Source organism: Emydura macquarii, unplaced genomic scaffold (assembly GCF_026122565.2).
Source record: "Emydura macquarii macquarii isolate MOO-44397 ecotype Brisbane River unplaced genomic scaffold, CSIRO-AGI_Emac_v2 contig_1253, whole genome shotgun sequence".
In the NCBI taxonomy this organism is placed as follows: Eukaryota; Metazoa; Chordata; order Testudines; family Chelidae; genus Emydura; species Emydura macquarii.
In genome coordinates, this window is record NW_027131390.1 from 80,686,382 (window position 1) to 80,702,410 (window position 16,029).

The 16,029-nt window shown below is 46.3% G+C and overlaps 1 protein-coding gene across 3 annotated transcripts in view; it reads left to right on the plus strand.

Annotated features, from left to right (window-relative positions):
• The window catches only part of LOC137153704 (dipeptidyl peptidase 4-like), a 76,926-nt gene that overhangs the window by 38,326 nt on the left and 22,571 nt on the right, over positions 1-16,029 (plus strand). For all 3 annotated transcript variants that reach the window (XM_067549365.1, XM_067549366.1, XM_067549367.1), the window contains exons 15-18: positions 2,737-2,790; positions 3,362-3,480; positions 4,642-4,689; positions 8,533-8,631. In XM_067549365.1, the coding sequence (XP_067405466.1) occupies positions 2,737-2,790; positions 3,362-3,480; positions 4,642-4,689; positions 8,533-8,631 (320 nt within the window). The remainder of the gene's footprint in view (positions 1-2,736; positions 2,791-3,361; positions 3,481-4,641; positions 4,690-8,532; positions 8,632-16,029) is intronic.

Consider the following 16,029-nt stretch of genomic DNA (forward strand, 5'->3'; position numbering starts at 1 on the left):
CCCATTAAAACGAGAAATGCCTCTTGTTAGAGGGTCCAGCTCATTTTGAATATGTCTTTCTGTTTTAAATAAATAAATAAATAAAAGTTTAGCCTTTAGTTCAGAGGGCAAAAGTCACAAAGTAATTATTAAAATTCTAGTTTAAAATGATGCATTCTTTACTACTTATTGTGTAACCAATTTCTATCAAAGCAGCCCACTTGGACATAAAGAAACTGAGCTCAAATTATTCTCTTTCAGTTCATGACTAGCAAGAACTCTGAATGCCTATAGAAATAGTATGTGCAATATGTACCACGTATAAAATATGATAAAGCTGGTCCTCCTCTCACATTTGTGTAAATCAACTGCAATTCCATCTTAGTCAGTGGAAGTAAACTGGTGTGGTGAGAGAAGAATTGGACCTATGCTGTATAAAATGTGTGCATGTGAGTTTGTCACAATAAATAAGCATCTGTTATAACAAATATATTTAGTTAGCAATATATAACAATAAAATAATATCATTTAAATTCCTATTCAATCATTTACTCCGTGTAATGTTCATAAAGTGAAGACGAAGAACTCTAAAGCTTCTCAGGTAGCTCTTACTTGTAATGAGCCTATCTAACAAACTTCCAGATGATGTACAGGGCCATCTAAACCACAGATTCCTGGATATGTTTTGATGTGAGCCTGAGAAGTAAAAAAAAAAAGCCAGTGTAGAGCAGGTGATGGTATTGTGATTGCGGTACAAGTTGATGTCCAGCTCATGCTTTGGCTGGCAGCATAGGAGCTAGCTTGGCTGTGCATCATTGTTTATCATAGTCTCTAGCTCACTATTGTGCATCCTTTCTGGTGCCATCTGGCGTGTCTCATAGAATGCGACACTTCTTGCCCATTGATTTCTTGCAGCTAATACCCTTTAAGTTCAGGTGCAATAGCAACTCCTCTAATACATATATCTGAGTTACTTACTAGCGATGAGTAAGTAGGAAAGAAACCTGCCCAAATTACTGTTCCCATAGAGATAACTTGGAGATCTGGCAGTTTAGGGGAGGGGGAAACTCTTATAAACTGAACTGTATTGATCTGGAGCCACTGGGAATCAATAACTATGGAACCCCATGTTGTCATTTTTATTGAGTCACTTCTTAAGTAACATTGTAGTACTGAGTTTCTAGCTACCACCAAGAATTGCACTGCTAAAGCTCTAATGACCAATACCATGAAATTCCTACATAGGGCCAAATTCTGTCCCGTGACATGCATGCACAGTTCCCACTAACTTCATAATTCCCCTTAAAGTCAGCGGGGTCCTGAACGTTTTCCAGGGTGCTCTTTACGTACCTGGAGCTACAGGAATGTTGGAATAAAAGACTATTACTAATTTTTTTTTTCCCCACAAAGGAAGAGTCTCAAATCAGTAACTGCTGTTTCGAAAACTGCTCTTTTCAGACTTGTGGAGAGAGAACCCCACATCCTAGCTACTTTTTATTTTAGTAGCTCAGTTAGCCAAAGTGCTGCTAAACACATTGGGCCAGATCCTTGGCCCAGTTTGAGACCCTTTTCACTGCTTCAGTGATTCAAAGGTGACTTAAAACTGCCTTAAATGTGCTGAGGAATCCCCCAGAAAGAGGGAGTTCCAGGGTGGTGTTGGAGGGGACGTCACCAGAGCTGTCACAACAGCTCCTAATAGCCAATAGAGACTGGTACAGCTAATGCTGAGGCTGTTTTAAGTTGCAGCAGAGGCCAAATGGTCCCTCAGTGCCTTCAAATGTGGCAAGCGTCATCTCATCATGTGTACCAAGCCCTGCTCCTGCACACCCAAGATGCTATTCCATAATTTGAAATATAGGCCAAAATCAAACAATATCCAGTTTTTTTCTGCTCCTTTTCTGAACTTTTCAGATACTTAGGCTTTATATCAGCTCTATTGACATTTCCCAGAGTGGTCACTGGACAGAATGTTTCCAGTGATTCCCTTTGCACTTTGTTGCTGATCTAATCTGCTGTGTTGGTGTTTCCTACATAGACTGGTTCTCCATGTGTTTTGGAATATCTGACCTCCTGGCCTGTAAATTCACAATGCTTGGCCTCCAGGGATATGCTTGGTTCTTTTGATAGGCAATCCCAGCATAAAGACATGATTTAGGTACTTTTGTGTAGTGTTTCTGTCTTGCACTCATATTCTCAGCAGCCTTCCCTATGACCATGTCTTAGTCAGGCAGGCAGGCAATAGCATGACAGATGAAAGTCAGGATTTAATGAAAACTGTGAAGAACTCTCTCCTGTCTCACCTCAACAATCATGCAATAAAATCTGTGAGGGTGGCCAACCTCACCTGACTGTTTTCATGGCCCGAACCATGAAGGGAGGATAATTTAGGGCGCACAGCACTCCTTGCAACTACTGTGTCCAAAGACAGGGGGTCTCTCTGTTTGTGGGGTCTGCCTTCCCTCTCCTTCCACCAAGATTCCATTCATCTCTGCAAATGCTATGGTAGGCAGAAATACCACAATATATGTAGCAAGTTACTTGAGTCTGGCAAATTTATACAAATAATATAGTGACAGCTTGTTTGAATAGATATAAATATGAGCATCACTGGATATCTCATCAGGGAGAGTTGCATTAACTTCTCTAATTAAAATTTGATGCAGAAAAATGTAATTAAGCATTATCAAAATGATCATTTTGTGTCTTGTGTAAATACACCCCATAAATAAGTTTTCAACCAGTGTGTTTGTTTTATAGATACTACATCAGTAATGAATTTGATGGAAAGCCAGGAGGAAGAAACCTTTATAAGTATGATGCTTATTATATTTCCAAATTTAGAAATGAAGATAGTGTAATGAAAAATGTAGACAAATTTAGTGATTTAAGATTTCAAAATCCATTGACCCTGAATAAAATGTACAGTCCAGTGTGCGGTATTTAATTAAAATATTTTAGGGAAAAAAGCTACTAAATAAGATGTTTCAGAGAATAAAACAATTGACTTAGGAGATGAAAAATGCTGCTTATAATATTAGTATTTTAGAGTTTTTGATTATGTTGTAAATTGCAGCATTACTTGAATACTGAAGTGCTAGTGTCTGATTTTTGCTGATGTTAAAATCAACTGGAGTTTTGCTGTTGACTTTAAGAGTAACAGGACTGGACCTTAAGACCGCATGCAATGGTATAATGTGAAATGCATTGTTATTAGAGAGCTCTATTCTACAGAAATGCTTATGCATGGTTTGTACAGAAATATGTCTTTGATGTATGATAGACAAATTTCATCTGGCATTGTTTAGTCACCTGTCAACTGACTGAATGGACGTTTTCAGAAATGTCATTTGCCTTTGAAATGAAACTTTCCGTCACTTTGCAGAGTGTCAGTTGGAAATGGATCTCCTAAATGCGTGAGCTGTGATCTGGACAAAGACAGATGTCAGTATTATTCTTCATCCTTCAGCAGTGATGCACAATATTATCTACTGAATTGTTATGGTGAGTATGACCCAAACTAATAGATACTAATGTGACTCGGTATTTAATTAGGAGGCGTTCACCCAATGATGGTTGTGGTACATGCTAAAGAACGGTATGTGTTCATTATAATTTCTTTGGATTTATGCAATAATTTACAGGGCTGCCTGTACAAGGCCCTAAGGGCCCATCACTCAAATTATAAGAATTAAAAATAAAATTGAATGATAGCTTACCCCGCAACAATTAGCAGAACTCAACCCCCAACAAAACATACAATTCCCCTACCCCAGAAGATCTAATCCCCATCAAGTCCCATGTCTGAAGCAGCCTATGTGAGCAGATTCACCTTGCAGCATGCTCAGAAGGGCAATAAATTAGGATCAGCGGCGTGTGCTGGTGCTGATGGTTCATCACAAAGAATGCGCTATTACCAGCCCCCTCTCTTTAATCCTGAACACTTTAATGCCACCAAGCCTCATAGAGGTGACACTCTCACTGCAGAAGCGGAGTGTGGAAAACAGATTATTGCCTTCCTTGACGACTGGTGTTTCAAGGGGAATCAGTGGCAGAATTCCATAGGAGACTTGTTTATTTCTCTGGAAGAGAAGGTGCTGCTCTGGAGAACCCTATATAGTGTAAGGACTTGGATGTTCCTTTGGGAGCAAGGCCAGTGATATGCCTTTTTGGGAAGAGAAACCCTCAGTAAGTGGGAGTAATATCAGGGGGAGATGATGAGTTTGCTACAAAGAGTCCAAGAAATATTTAGTGACACTCTGAGCTATGGGCTCACCTCTTTAGTCACTGACCTACTGGCGAACATGCTGGAGAGGGATAGGAATGAATTAAGCAGTTCAGGGAAAAAAGCATCTGAATCACTCCTGAATTCTGAACTGCACATTGTTTTAAGGTGTGGAAATCTTAAGACAGTGCTTTCGCACTTTGGGTATCTCGCAGACATGGGAGAGGGGAGCCTGGTGCTTCTGTGGACTGGGTGGAGGGCCTTTGGGGAGAATTTTGGAAGTCTCAGTGATTGTCCTTTAAAGGTTCGGCTAATCATCTAGAAGTTCAGATACTTTCCGAGGTTAAAGATTTTAAGATTCACCCTCTTCTAGTTAGTGTTACAGGATCATGTTTAAAAAGGCATTCAACCAAAATACAGATGTTTTGTTGCGTCAACAGGTCCAGGTCTGCCCACCTCTGTGCTGTCAAGAAGTAATGACGATCAAGGTATTTGATCTTCTCTATTTTCAATTGCAGTGTGTGTACATGTGTAGTCGCTATGGGTACCCTTAGTCTTAGGATATTTTAACTTTGGACAGTCACGTCCTGGCTAACTCTTAAGTTTTTCCCAGCAGAATGAGATAAAATTCACTGGAATTCAGTAATCCGACTTGCCATTTATTTCTGTTGTTGTTTAACAAGATGTATTAATTTGCATCAGCAATTTAAGCAAGCAGAAAACAAAATTTTACTCTTGTTTTTTACTTTTTAGTTATTTTCCTAAAGAAAGGTTCATTCCCATTGGTTGATATAATCCATTGGTTCTCAGGCTGTGGGTCACAACGTAATTATGTGGAAGCTGTGAGCCCCAACCCTAGCCAGACGTGGTGCTGTGAGCCTCCCTGCTTCCTCCTGGTGGAGGAACATGGAGGGAGGGAGTGAGCGGTGATACACAGATACTGCTTTCCCTCTCTAGGGGGGGTATGGGGGAGCGAGGATCAATAATGCTAAGGCTCCCTGCATCCAGGTCACTTTCCCCACCTGGGCAGTGCTGTGAGGCGAGCATCAGGAGCTGCTCTCTCTCACTTCCCCTTACGCAGCCCAAGTGGAGAAAGTGACCTGGATGCAGGGAGCCCTGGTGTTGCTCCTCGCTTCCCCCCCTCCCCCCCCCCCCCCCACACACACACACACACACACACACACACACACACACACACACACACACACACACACACACACACAACCTTCTAGGGCAGTGGTTCTCAACCTTTCCAGGCTACTGTACCCCTTTCAGGAGACTGATTTGTCTTGCGTACCCAAGTTTCACCTCACTTAAAAACTACTTGTTTACAAAATCAGACATAAAAACACAGAAGTGTCACGGCACACTATTACTGAGAAATGGTTTACTGTCTCATTTTTACCATATACTTATAAATACATTGATTGAAATACAAATATTGTACTTACATTTCAGTGTGATACTTAAAACTGATTTTAACTTGTGAACCATGTCTAAAGCCTGAGCCCCAGCAGCGGGGCTGAAGCATGTAACTGAGCTTTGTGGGGTCCCCTGTGGCATAGGGCCCCAGGCAGTTGCCCTGCCTGCCATCCCCTAATGCTGGCTCTGCACTTCCGACCCCCGTAAATCTATCCTGTGACCCCACTGGGGGCTGCAACCCCCAGGTTGAGAAACACTGATCTAGATGAGCTGATGTACCCCCTGAAAGACCTCTGAGTACCCCCAGGGGTACATGTACCCCTGGTTGAGAACCACTGTTCTAGGGGTGCATGGAGGAGCAGCTTTCGAGGTAGGAGCAAGCCCCTCCATGCCTGCAGGTCTGTTTCCCCAGATGGGCACAGGAGGGGGTTGCAGGGGTTAGGGGTGAAGAGGGCACAGTTCAGGGATTAGGGGCAAAGGGGAAGAGGGGAACCCCCAGGGACTAGGGTGAAGTGGGATTGAGGAGCCCTTGGGGCCAGGGGCAGGTGCCCACGGGGACAAGGGAGTTGCACTCAGAGGCTTGCTATGTGAAAGAGGTCACCAATACAAAAAGTTTGAGAACCACGGGTATAACCATTAAATCACATTGATTTGCAACTAAATATAGCCATCACAGTAAATTTAATGCTACTTTTTGCTAACCAGAAGGATACACTATATTTATTAAGCAATTATATAGCTCAACATTGTTCCAATTCTTAATTTTCACATTTTTATTCCATTAGAAAATAATGAATGATGCATTTCTTGTTTACTAGGTAAAGTTTTACTCAGGATTTGTGCCAAGGTGCATTTGGATGGAAACTGGAATTCAGTTAAAAGTGTACAAAACCAGTACTGATGATAAATTGTTTTTATTAGTTAACTAAAACTACCTTACATGTGTTGGATACATAAGGAACAAAAGCAAATTTATTAAACTGTGTGTTGCATTTCAAACTGATTTATTAAACAAAGACACATTAACTGCAGTTAATGAATTTACGTATTGTTTCTGGTCAACATAAGCCAGATTTTCAAAGGTATTTTGATGCCTTAAGATGCAGAAAGGTACCAATTAGGATTTTCAAAAGCACCTGAACAGATTTCACATCCAGCTCCCATCAGTTTCAGTGGGAGTTGTGTGTTGTGCTTAGGCATTTTTGAAAATCCCACTAGTGGCTAGATTCACAAAGGGGATTTATGCTGAGCATTGCAGTGCCTGACATTTGGGCACCCTGCCATCAGGTGGAAATCACAGCCCTGAGTTAGGTGGTCAGGCTCCTATACAATGCATGGGGAGAGTTAGATGCCTAAGAATGAGATTCACAGAAAGCCAGCAAGCTGAGTGAAGAATTGCTCAAGCTAACCTTTAGGAAATGCAGAGGAGAAGGGTAAGGCCTAATCCGTGACCTCAGAGGGAGTTAGATGGCGAAGTCTGGGCCAGATGGAAGTCCTTCTTTTTTCTTAGGGCTCACAGCTCAGAACCCTCTTATGGGGTTAGGTATCTAAGCCAGGTCAGTCCTTTCTCAAGGAGACACTGAGGAGTCAGGAGACCTGGGAGGGAGCAAGAGAGGGTCACTGACTCTGTAGCCCAGTGATTTGGGCACTTACATGAGATGTGGATGACCCAGGTTCCAGTTCCTGCTCCAGTGGATATTTTAGTACTTTATGACAAGTGGAACTGCTTCAACAGGAGAGTTTGAGATCTGCCCCAGAATAATTTATAACTAAGTGGTTAGGATAATCACCTTGGCAATGGGAGAGGACTGAGTTCAAGTCCCTGCTCCACATCAGGCAGAGTGAGGTTTCAAACTCAGGTCTCCCATATCCTGAATGAGTGCTCTAAACAGTGGGCTAGTGTTTGGTATCTGACTGTATTTTGTGCATGGCCCAATTCAGTAGATATGCTTTAAGGTGGGCTCTGAGCATGTCTACCAGATCAGCACCGGCAGATGATAGGTGGGGGAATGCCTCGCTTGTGGCTCCAACTAAGGATTAGGTGTGTGTTGGGTGCTGAACTATTCAATGCTTTCAGGACTGACGAAGCTGTGTGTGCGCCCTGGGACAGAAATTTAGGTGCAATTTAGGACTTAAGCAGTGGAAATGTAGGTGCCTCCATAGTTAAGTGGCAGCTGAGCAGTGGTTTTGTGGATCTGAATTTTGGATTTAGATGCCTAAGGTGACAATTAGGCACCTAAGTCCTACTTGTGAATCTCACCCTATGCACCCATCTGCATCTCTAGGTGCCTAATTACCTTTGAAAATCAGGCCCCTTTGTGCTTCAAGGTTTTATAGCATTAGTAGATCTCATCCTCTCTGTCACCTGCTTTTTTTTCATGGATTGGAAAAGGAAAATAAGCTTTCCTGCTTTTTTTCCCCCAACTCCCAATCAGTTTTTCAACTTTGAATGAACTAGTCCAAATAAAGAACATATCTGTGCACCTGCTAGTTAAACTAACACTAAAAGTAATTAAAGCAAAAGTTCTTCTGCACAACAGAAACTGAAAGGGCTTCCATTTAGAAAAATATAAATACCAGCGTTTGCTATATGAAAAGACTGAAAATAATATAAATACTTAATGCAGTGCATGCCACTGAGCTGACCTCAGAGTTGCAGTGTTTTCCCCCAGTTATGTATATAATTTTTAAAAAGTAGCAACCTGTAATTCATTAAAATTTGAAGAGGGCTCATTGATGCAGCATATATTTTTATTTATTTAAACAATTTTAATAGATTATAGTCAAATTTTGGCCTTAATTTTGGTTTCCATAATTTCATATTTAATTTTCAACAGGTTTATTTTTAAAGGTAAAATGTATTTAATTTAAATTAAAAATTAACTGTTTTTATCCATCTTGCTGTTTAGTCATCAGAATACTGGAAAACAACACAGATTTGGACAGTATGTTGAAGGATATTCAAATGCCTTCCAAAAAAGTTGACTCCATTAGTCTGAATGGATACAGTAAGTTAAAATCTTAATTCTTCACCATTTTGAGGAGAGATGTAGTACATTTTGAAAATTTTGGGCTAGAAACTTCATCAAATGTATTCTCATTGAAGACTTAAGACTGTCTCTATTTTGTTTCTAAAACTTTTAGTTTGGGTGTGTGGGGGGGAGAGAGAGAGAGAGCGTGTAAATAGTGAAATTGTGTAGCACTGTTGAAATTAAACATACCAGCTGCTACCCGTGACAGATATTTTTGTCAAGTGTGTATCATTGTGCTTTCTTCATGATGCCGTTGTGGATGACTGATATCTTAGTTGATAATATACGTGGTGGGTAGAAGAGTCAAAACTGAAGGATAAAAGTGCTGCTGTGCCGGAAAGCTCATAGTAGCCTTTTAATTGGTTTAAAGAGACAACTATCTTATGTTAATTTAAAAGCACATTTAATGTGGGTAGCTTGTGTTCGAAGGCAGAGATCATAGTGGAGAGGTACTTGATTCTTCAAAAATAGATGCAGGAACTAATTCTGCATATTAATTTTGGTTATTAAGGCCCCTAATTCAACAAGTCACTTAACCATGTGTGTAACTTTCAGTATGTAATTAGTCTCATTGAAGTCAGTCAAATGACTCGCATGCTTAAAATATATGTGTGTTTGAATACTCTACTGACTCAGGCTTTTCTGAATAACAAAATATAACAATGTGGTGTTCTTCGAGTGCTTGCTCATGTCCATTCCACTATAGGTGTGTGCACACCTCCATGCACGGTTACCCAGAACTTTTTCCCCCTTAGCAGATCCCGTAGGGCCGGCTCCGGCGCCCCCTGGAGCCCCGCACACATGCCGCGGTATATGAGGCGCTGCCGGCCCTACGCCCCTTCAGTTCGTTCCTTCCACCCATGACAGTTGCTGGAACTAGCCTTGCTCTCAGCAAGTACTATTTCCCTTCTTCGGACTTATTTGATATTCTAAGTTAGTTTTGGTTAGTTAAGTAGTTGTTAGGTATTGTTAAGAGTAGTTAGAGATAAGGCAAGTCCCTGCGGGGACTTCGAGCGCCCGGGCTATGCCCTGGTCACTGGTATTCAAGGCATGTACCTCCTGTGGGAAGGCTTTTCCTTTCAACGACCCCCACTACCGCTGCCTTAAGTGCTTGGGGGAAGCCCACAGAAAAGAGAAGTGTAAGATCTGCAGGGCTTTTAAACTGAGGACTCAAAAGGACCAAGAGATCTGGTTGAAAGCCCTGTTGATGGAGGCAGCGCTTCACCCAGCGTCTGAGCTGGCCCGTTCCACCTTGGCACTGAGTGTGACCTCGGTACAGAGCGCGCCGCTGGCACCACCCTCGACTTGGCACTGCGCAACATCGCTGGCACCGAAGAGGAAGAAGCAGCATGTAGAGCGCAGACACTTCCCTGTGCCATCAGGACGGGCAGGTTCGAGTATGGAGATGCACCAGACCCGGCCCGTCGAGTCTTCTCTGGTGCCTGCATCTCCGGTCAGGGAGCCTCCCCCAACTCCTGGGAGAGGGAGAGTGCCCCTGCCGACGCCGTCAACACGGGAGGCTTTTCAGGCGGCAAGAGCCTTGTTGGCCTTGCCTACGCCATCTCCACCTCCCCTCCACCAAGAGAGAAGGGGCCAGTGTCACGGGGGAAACCCGCGCTGGGTTCCCCTGAATGGTGGTGGAGATCCCCGGTGTGGGGAGGAAGATTTCCCGCCAGACAGTCTCTGAGGGTAGAGCAGAGCCACTCCCCCAATAGTCGCTCCAGGTCGTCGTTGTCAAGCCGACCTGCTCCAACACAGGACGTGGAGCCCCCCTCTCGGCGCCGACATTGATCCCCAGCACTGGAGGCAGTGCATGCCAGGTGGACAATGCCGATGACTCAGGGTATCCCCGGGGGACAGTCGTCGGGAGAGCCTATGCCCTCACAAAACGTCACAGCCTGTGGTGCAGTCAGCCCCAGGTTGGCCTCGGACAATGGCTGCAACAATGGCTTTATTGGGCCCCATGGGGTATCCATGTGGGGTTGGGGCCCCAATCCATTATGTCATTGGGAGTGCAGTCCATGCCTCCAGCACAGGAGAAGGCCCATAGGTACCACTCCTTGGATGAAGAGTCTGAGCCCATGGAGGGACCCTCAGTGGGTGCAATCCTTTGCCAGGAGGGGGCACACCCGCAGGACGCGCCTCGGCAGTCCTCTTCCTCCTCACCGGACGAGGCAGTCTCCTGGGACCAGTCGGCACCACTGGAGGATTTCAGGGCGCACCAGGAGCTACTCAAGAGGGTGGCCTCCAACTTGGGGCTGAGGGTGAAGGAGTTAAGAGGCCGAAGATAGCCTCTTTAATGTGCTGGCTGCAGCCGCCCCAGCGAGAGTGGCCCTCCCAGTCCACGAAAGGGTCCTTAAGATTGTAAAGGCCCTGTGGCAAACCCCTTCCTCGGTCGCCCCTACATCAAAGGTGGCGGAGAAAAAATATTAGGTCCCGGCCGAGCGGTTTAAGTATTTGTTCACTCACCCCACCCCAGGAACCCTGGTGGAACACGCGGCTAACCAGCAAGACAGGCAAGGTCAGCCAGGGTCCACTCCCAAGAACAAGGACAATAAGAAGCTAGACTTGTTTGGGAGAAAGGTTTATTCCATGGCAAGCCTGCAGTTCAGGATTGCCAACCATCAGGTCCTGCTGGGCAGATATAATTTCAACCTGTGGGACTCCCTCAGGTGGTTTGCTGAGGCCCTGCCCCAGGACCAGGCTGCAGACTTTAGCACTATCGTGGAGGAAGGAACCGCGGTAGTTAGGGCAGCGCTCCAGACATCCTGTGATGCTGCTGACTCGGCGGGCAGAGCCCTAGCCTCCGCCATCTGTATGAGAGGGTGCTCGTGGCTGCAATCCTTGGGCCTGCCCCAGGAGGTGCAGCAGTCTATTCAGGACCTCCCCTTTGATGGGTCGGCCCTATTCTCCGACCAGACCGATACAAAGTTGCACGGTCTGAAGGACTCCAGAGCCATGCTTCGCTCCTTGGGCCTTTACACGCTCCAGTTTTCTAGGCGTCAGTCACAACCCCAGGTACAGCAGCAGCCAAGGCCTCCACCCAGACCTTTTCAACCCTATAGAAATAGGGATCGGAATAGGGGGTTTAGAAGAAGAAATCAGCCCCCTAGCTCATCCTCAGCTCCCCAGCAGGGGCCCCCAGGAGATCTGGCAACCAGAGGAGGCAATTTTGATGGTGCGCCCGAGGGTGGTGCCCCGACTGCTCTCCTGGATCTGCCCCACCCCTTCCTAAACAGGTTAAGGCCCTTCTATCCCAAATGGGCAAAAATCACTTTGGACCGTTGGGTCCTTTGGGATAGTCTCTGGGGGCTGTGCCCTCCAGTTTACATTTATCCCCCCCCAAAAAAACCCTCCCCCTTCGTCCCTCTTCAGGGACCCCTCTCATGAGCAACTCCTCTTGCAGGAGGTGGACACCCTCCTCAACCTGGGAGTGGTGGAAATGGTCCTTCAAGGCAGAAGAGGAAAGGCATACTATTTGAGGTACTTCCTCATCCCCAAGGCGAAGGGGGATCTGAGACCCATACTAGACCTGCGTTGTCTAAACAAATATGTCAAACAACTCAGATTTCGCATGGTGTCCCTAGCCTCCATAATCCCTTCTCTGGATCTGGGAGACTGGTATGTTGCCCTCGATCTCAAGGACGCATACTTCCATGTGTCTATCCTCCTCCAGCCACTGGTGTTTTCTCCACTTCATGGTGGCTGGCTCCGACTACCAATTTACAGCCCTGCCCTTTGGCCTGTCTTCGACTCCAAGGGTGTTTACCAAGTTCATGGCGGTAGTGGCTGCCCACCTGAGACGAAAGGGTGTGCAAATTTTTCCTTACATTGACAATTAGCTGATCCAGGTCCAGGTCCCAAGTGCAGGAAAGTGTGACCCTCACTTGCTTCATGTGCAGTAGGCTGGGACTACTCATAAACGAACAGAAGTCCACACTAACCCCAGTGCAATGAATTGAGTTCATTGAGGCCACCCTGGACGCTTCCGATGCCAGAGCCTTCCTGCCTCAGCCACGTTTCGAGGCGATGGTCTCTATCATTTCCCAGCTGCACTGATGCCCCATGACAACAGCCAGGCACTGCCTACAGCTGTTAGGCCACATGGTGGCCTGCACGTATATATGAGACTAGCTCGCCTGAGGCTCAGACTGCTTCAGGCATGGTTGGCCCCAGTATATATTCCGAGCAGACACCCGTTGGACCGAGCGGTCACAGTTCCCCTGCCCATCTTAGCCTCCCTAAACTTGTGGCAGACTCACAGGGCAGTGATGAAGGGCGTTCTGTTCAGGGAACTGGTCCTGTCAGTCACCCTAACTTCCGACACCTCAGACGTAGGATGGGGAACCCACATCAGTGCCAACTTAGACACTATGGGGCTCTCGTTGGGGGAGGAGAGGCGCCTGCACATCAACGTGAAGGAGCTGAGGGCCATTCGCCTAGCGTGCAAGGTGTTCCTCCGATTCCTGACAGGCAGAGTGGTGCAGATGCTGACGGACAACACAGCAGTCATGTTTTACATAAACGGGCAGGGGGAGCGCGCTCCTCAGCCCTCTGTGAGGGAGCTATCCATCTGTGGGACTTTGCCGTGAGGCACGATTTCCACCTGACGGCCTCTCACCTCCCAGGAGTGAGGAACGACGAGGCGGATTGCCTCAGCAGGTCATTTCTATCCTGCCACGACTGGTCGTTGCACCCAGAGGTGGTGGCTATGGTCTTCCAGAAGTGGGGAGTTCCCCAGCTGGACCTATTCACCTCGGCCTGGAACACAGTGTCCGAGGTTCTGCTTGCTCCGGGGTTGCGAGACTTTATCGATTTCCGACGCGTTCGTCATGGACTGGACGGGGACCCTCATGTATGCGTTTCCGCCCGTTTTGCTCCTGCCCAAGGTCCTGCTGAAAATAAAGAGGGACGTTATACTCATCGCTCCGGCCTGGCCAAGACAGCACTGGTTCAGCATGCTGCTGGACCTTTCGATCACCCTACCCCTGGAGCTCCCGAGGCAGCACAGCCTTCTATCCCAGGACCACAGTCGCCTCTTGCACCTGGACCTGGACTCCCTGCACCTCACAGTCTGGAGGCTCTGTGGCTGACGGAGGGAGAGAGAGCCTGCTCGGTGCAGGTCCAGCAAGTCCTGCTTGGCAGCAGGAAGCCTTCTACACAGGTTGTGTATCGGGCTAAGTGGAGACGGTTTACGTGTTTGGCGGAGTCCCGGGGTATTCCGTCCAGCCTCTTGCCTATACAGGCAATCCTGGAGTACCTGCTTCAGCTAAAGCTCCAGGGTCTGGCGCTGGCCTGGTTGAAGGTTCACCTGGTGGCCATTTTGGCCTTCCATCAGTCGCTAGACGGGAGATCGCTGTTCTCCTATCCCATGTCGATCAGGTTCCACAAGGGGGTGGAGAGGCTTTATCCTCAGGTCCGTGACCCGATGCCTCCCTGGGATTTCAATCTGGTCCTCTCGAGACTCACGGGGCTGCCCTTTGAACTCATGGCTCCATGCCCTCTGCTCATGCTTTCATGGAAGGTAGCCTTCCCGGTGGCCATTATCTCAGCCAGGCGGGTTTCCGAGATTAGGCCCTGACCTCGGAGCCCCCCTGTACAGTATTCTATAAGGACAAGATTCAGCTGAGGCCGCATCCGGCCTTCCTACCCAAGGTGGTTTCCTAATTTCATTGTAATCAAGATATTTTTCTCCCCGTATTTTTTCCCAAACCTCACGGTTCGGAGGAGGAGAGGAGATGGCATTCGCTGGACGTGAGACGAGCCCTGGCCTTCTACATCGAGCGCACAAAGCCGTTCCGGAAATCGACGCAGCTCTTCGTTGCAGTGGCCGACTGGATGAAAGTCTCACCTGTCTCCACCCAGCGCATCTCCTCGTGGATTACATCATGCATCAAGTTCTGCTACGAGCAGGCGAGGGTGCCACTTCTGGGAACCATCACAGCACACTCAACCAGAGTTCACGCCTCATCTACAGCCTTCCTGGAGAACGTGCCCCTGCAGGACATCTGCAAAGCTGCCACCTGGTCGTCGGTGCATACCTTCATGTCCCACTACGCCATCATCCAGAGGGCGAGAGAGGATGCGGGATTTTGGCAGAGCGGTGCTGAGGGCAGCTCACCGGTAGCTCCGACCCACCTCCAAAGTATTGCTTGTTAGTCACCTATAGTGGAATGGACGTGAGCAAGCACTTGAAGAAGAAAACAAGGTTACTTACCAGTAAATGATGTTCTTCGAGATGTGTTGCTCATGTCCATTCCACAACCCAACCCCCCATCCCCACTGCCAGAGTTGGCAGAAAGAAGGGACTGAGAGGAAGTAGGGCCGGCAGCACCTCATATACCGCGTGGCATGTGTGCGGGGCTCCAGGGGACGCTGGAGCCGGCCCTAAGGGATCTGCTAAGGGGAAAAAAAGTTCCAGGTAACCGTGCATGGAGGCATGCACACACCTATAGTGGAATGGACATGAGCAACACATCTTGAGGAACATCAGTTACTGGTAAGTAACCTTGTTTTAGTGCTTAAAAATTGTTTTTAAGTGGTGTTTTTAGATGTTTAGATACTGGGCTAAATTGCCCATTAGGTGAATTCGCCACTTTATGAATCTTGCTGATTTGGATTTGCATGGTGTTAAGGAAGCTGTTTTGGTTCATGACCTCACAAGTTTCCTTGGAGTCTTTCCTTGAATTGATGCTGTGTTGAGAAGCATCGATAGGCTATGGACAGTGCCTTCCTGGATTAGTCTTCATTCCAAACTCTAGTGTCAGCCTCTCTGTTTTATGTGACACACATTCACTCTGTTCAACAGAATGATCATTTTTACAGGAATCAAGTTTTGCAAACCTTTGTTGGCACTTTTTTTTATACCTCCTTCCTCCCAGTGTTATCTCATTAATATTATAACTCTCCTTTATCTTTGTTTTTCTGTCTTATTTCTAGTAACACTTTTAGTAGGGTTAAAGATGAGAACTACCAGGGAAGATGGAGATTTTAAAGATGATCTTCATGCTATCAGTTGTGTGTTCATCTTCTTATTCCTCCTTCCTCTTACTACTTCATCTCTTCAGGGTAGAAGCTGTTGGGTAAGGGGAATTTCTTCTTTCTTTGTGTAGGAGTGGGCAGAGAAAATAATCCCATTTATTTAAACTTCAGATCCAAATAGGCTCTTAAATCCATGTGTCTTGTATATATCAAAGAAGATGCCTTTACATACATCTACAGAGCACAAAGATGAAACACTTTCAACAACACATGACCCAGGGTCTTAATTTTTCAATGTCACTTAGCACATTTGTATTTTAACATCATGCATAGTCTGAACTCTACAAACTCCTGGAATGCTTGGACTCTAACCCTTGGAACACAACACATTCC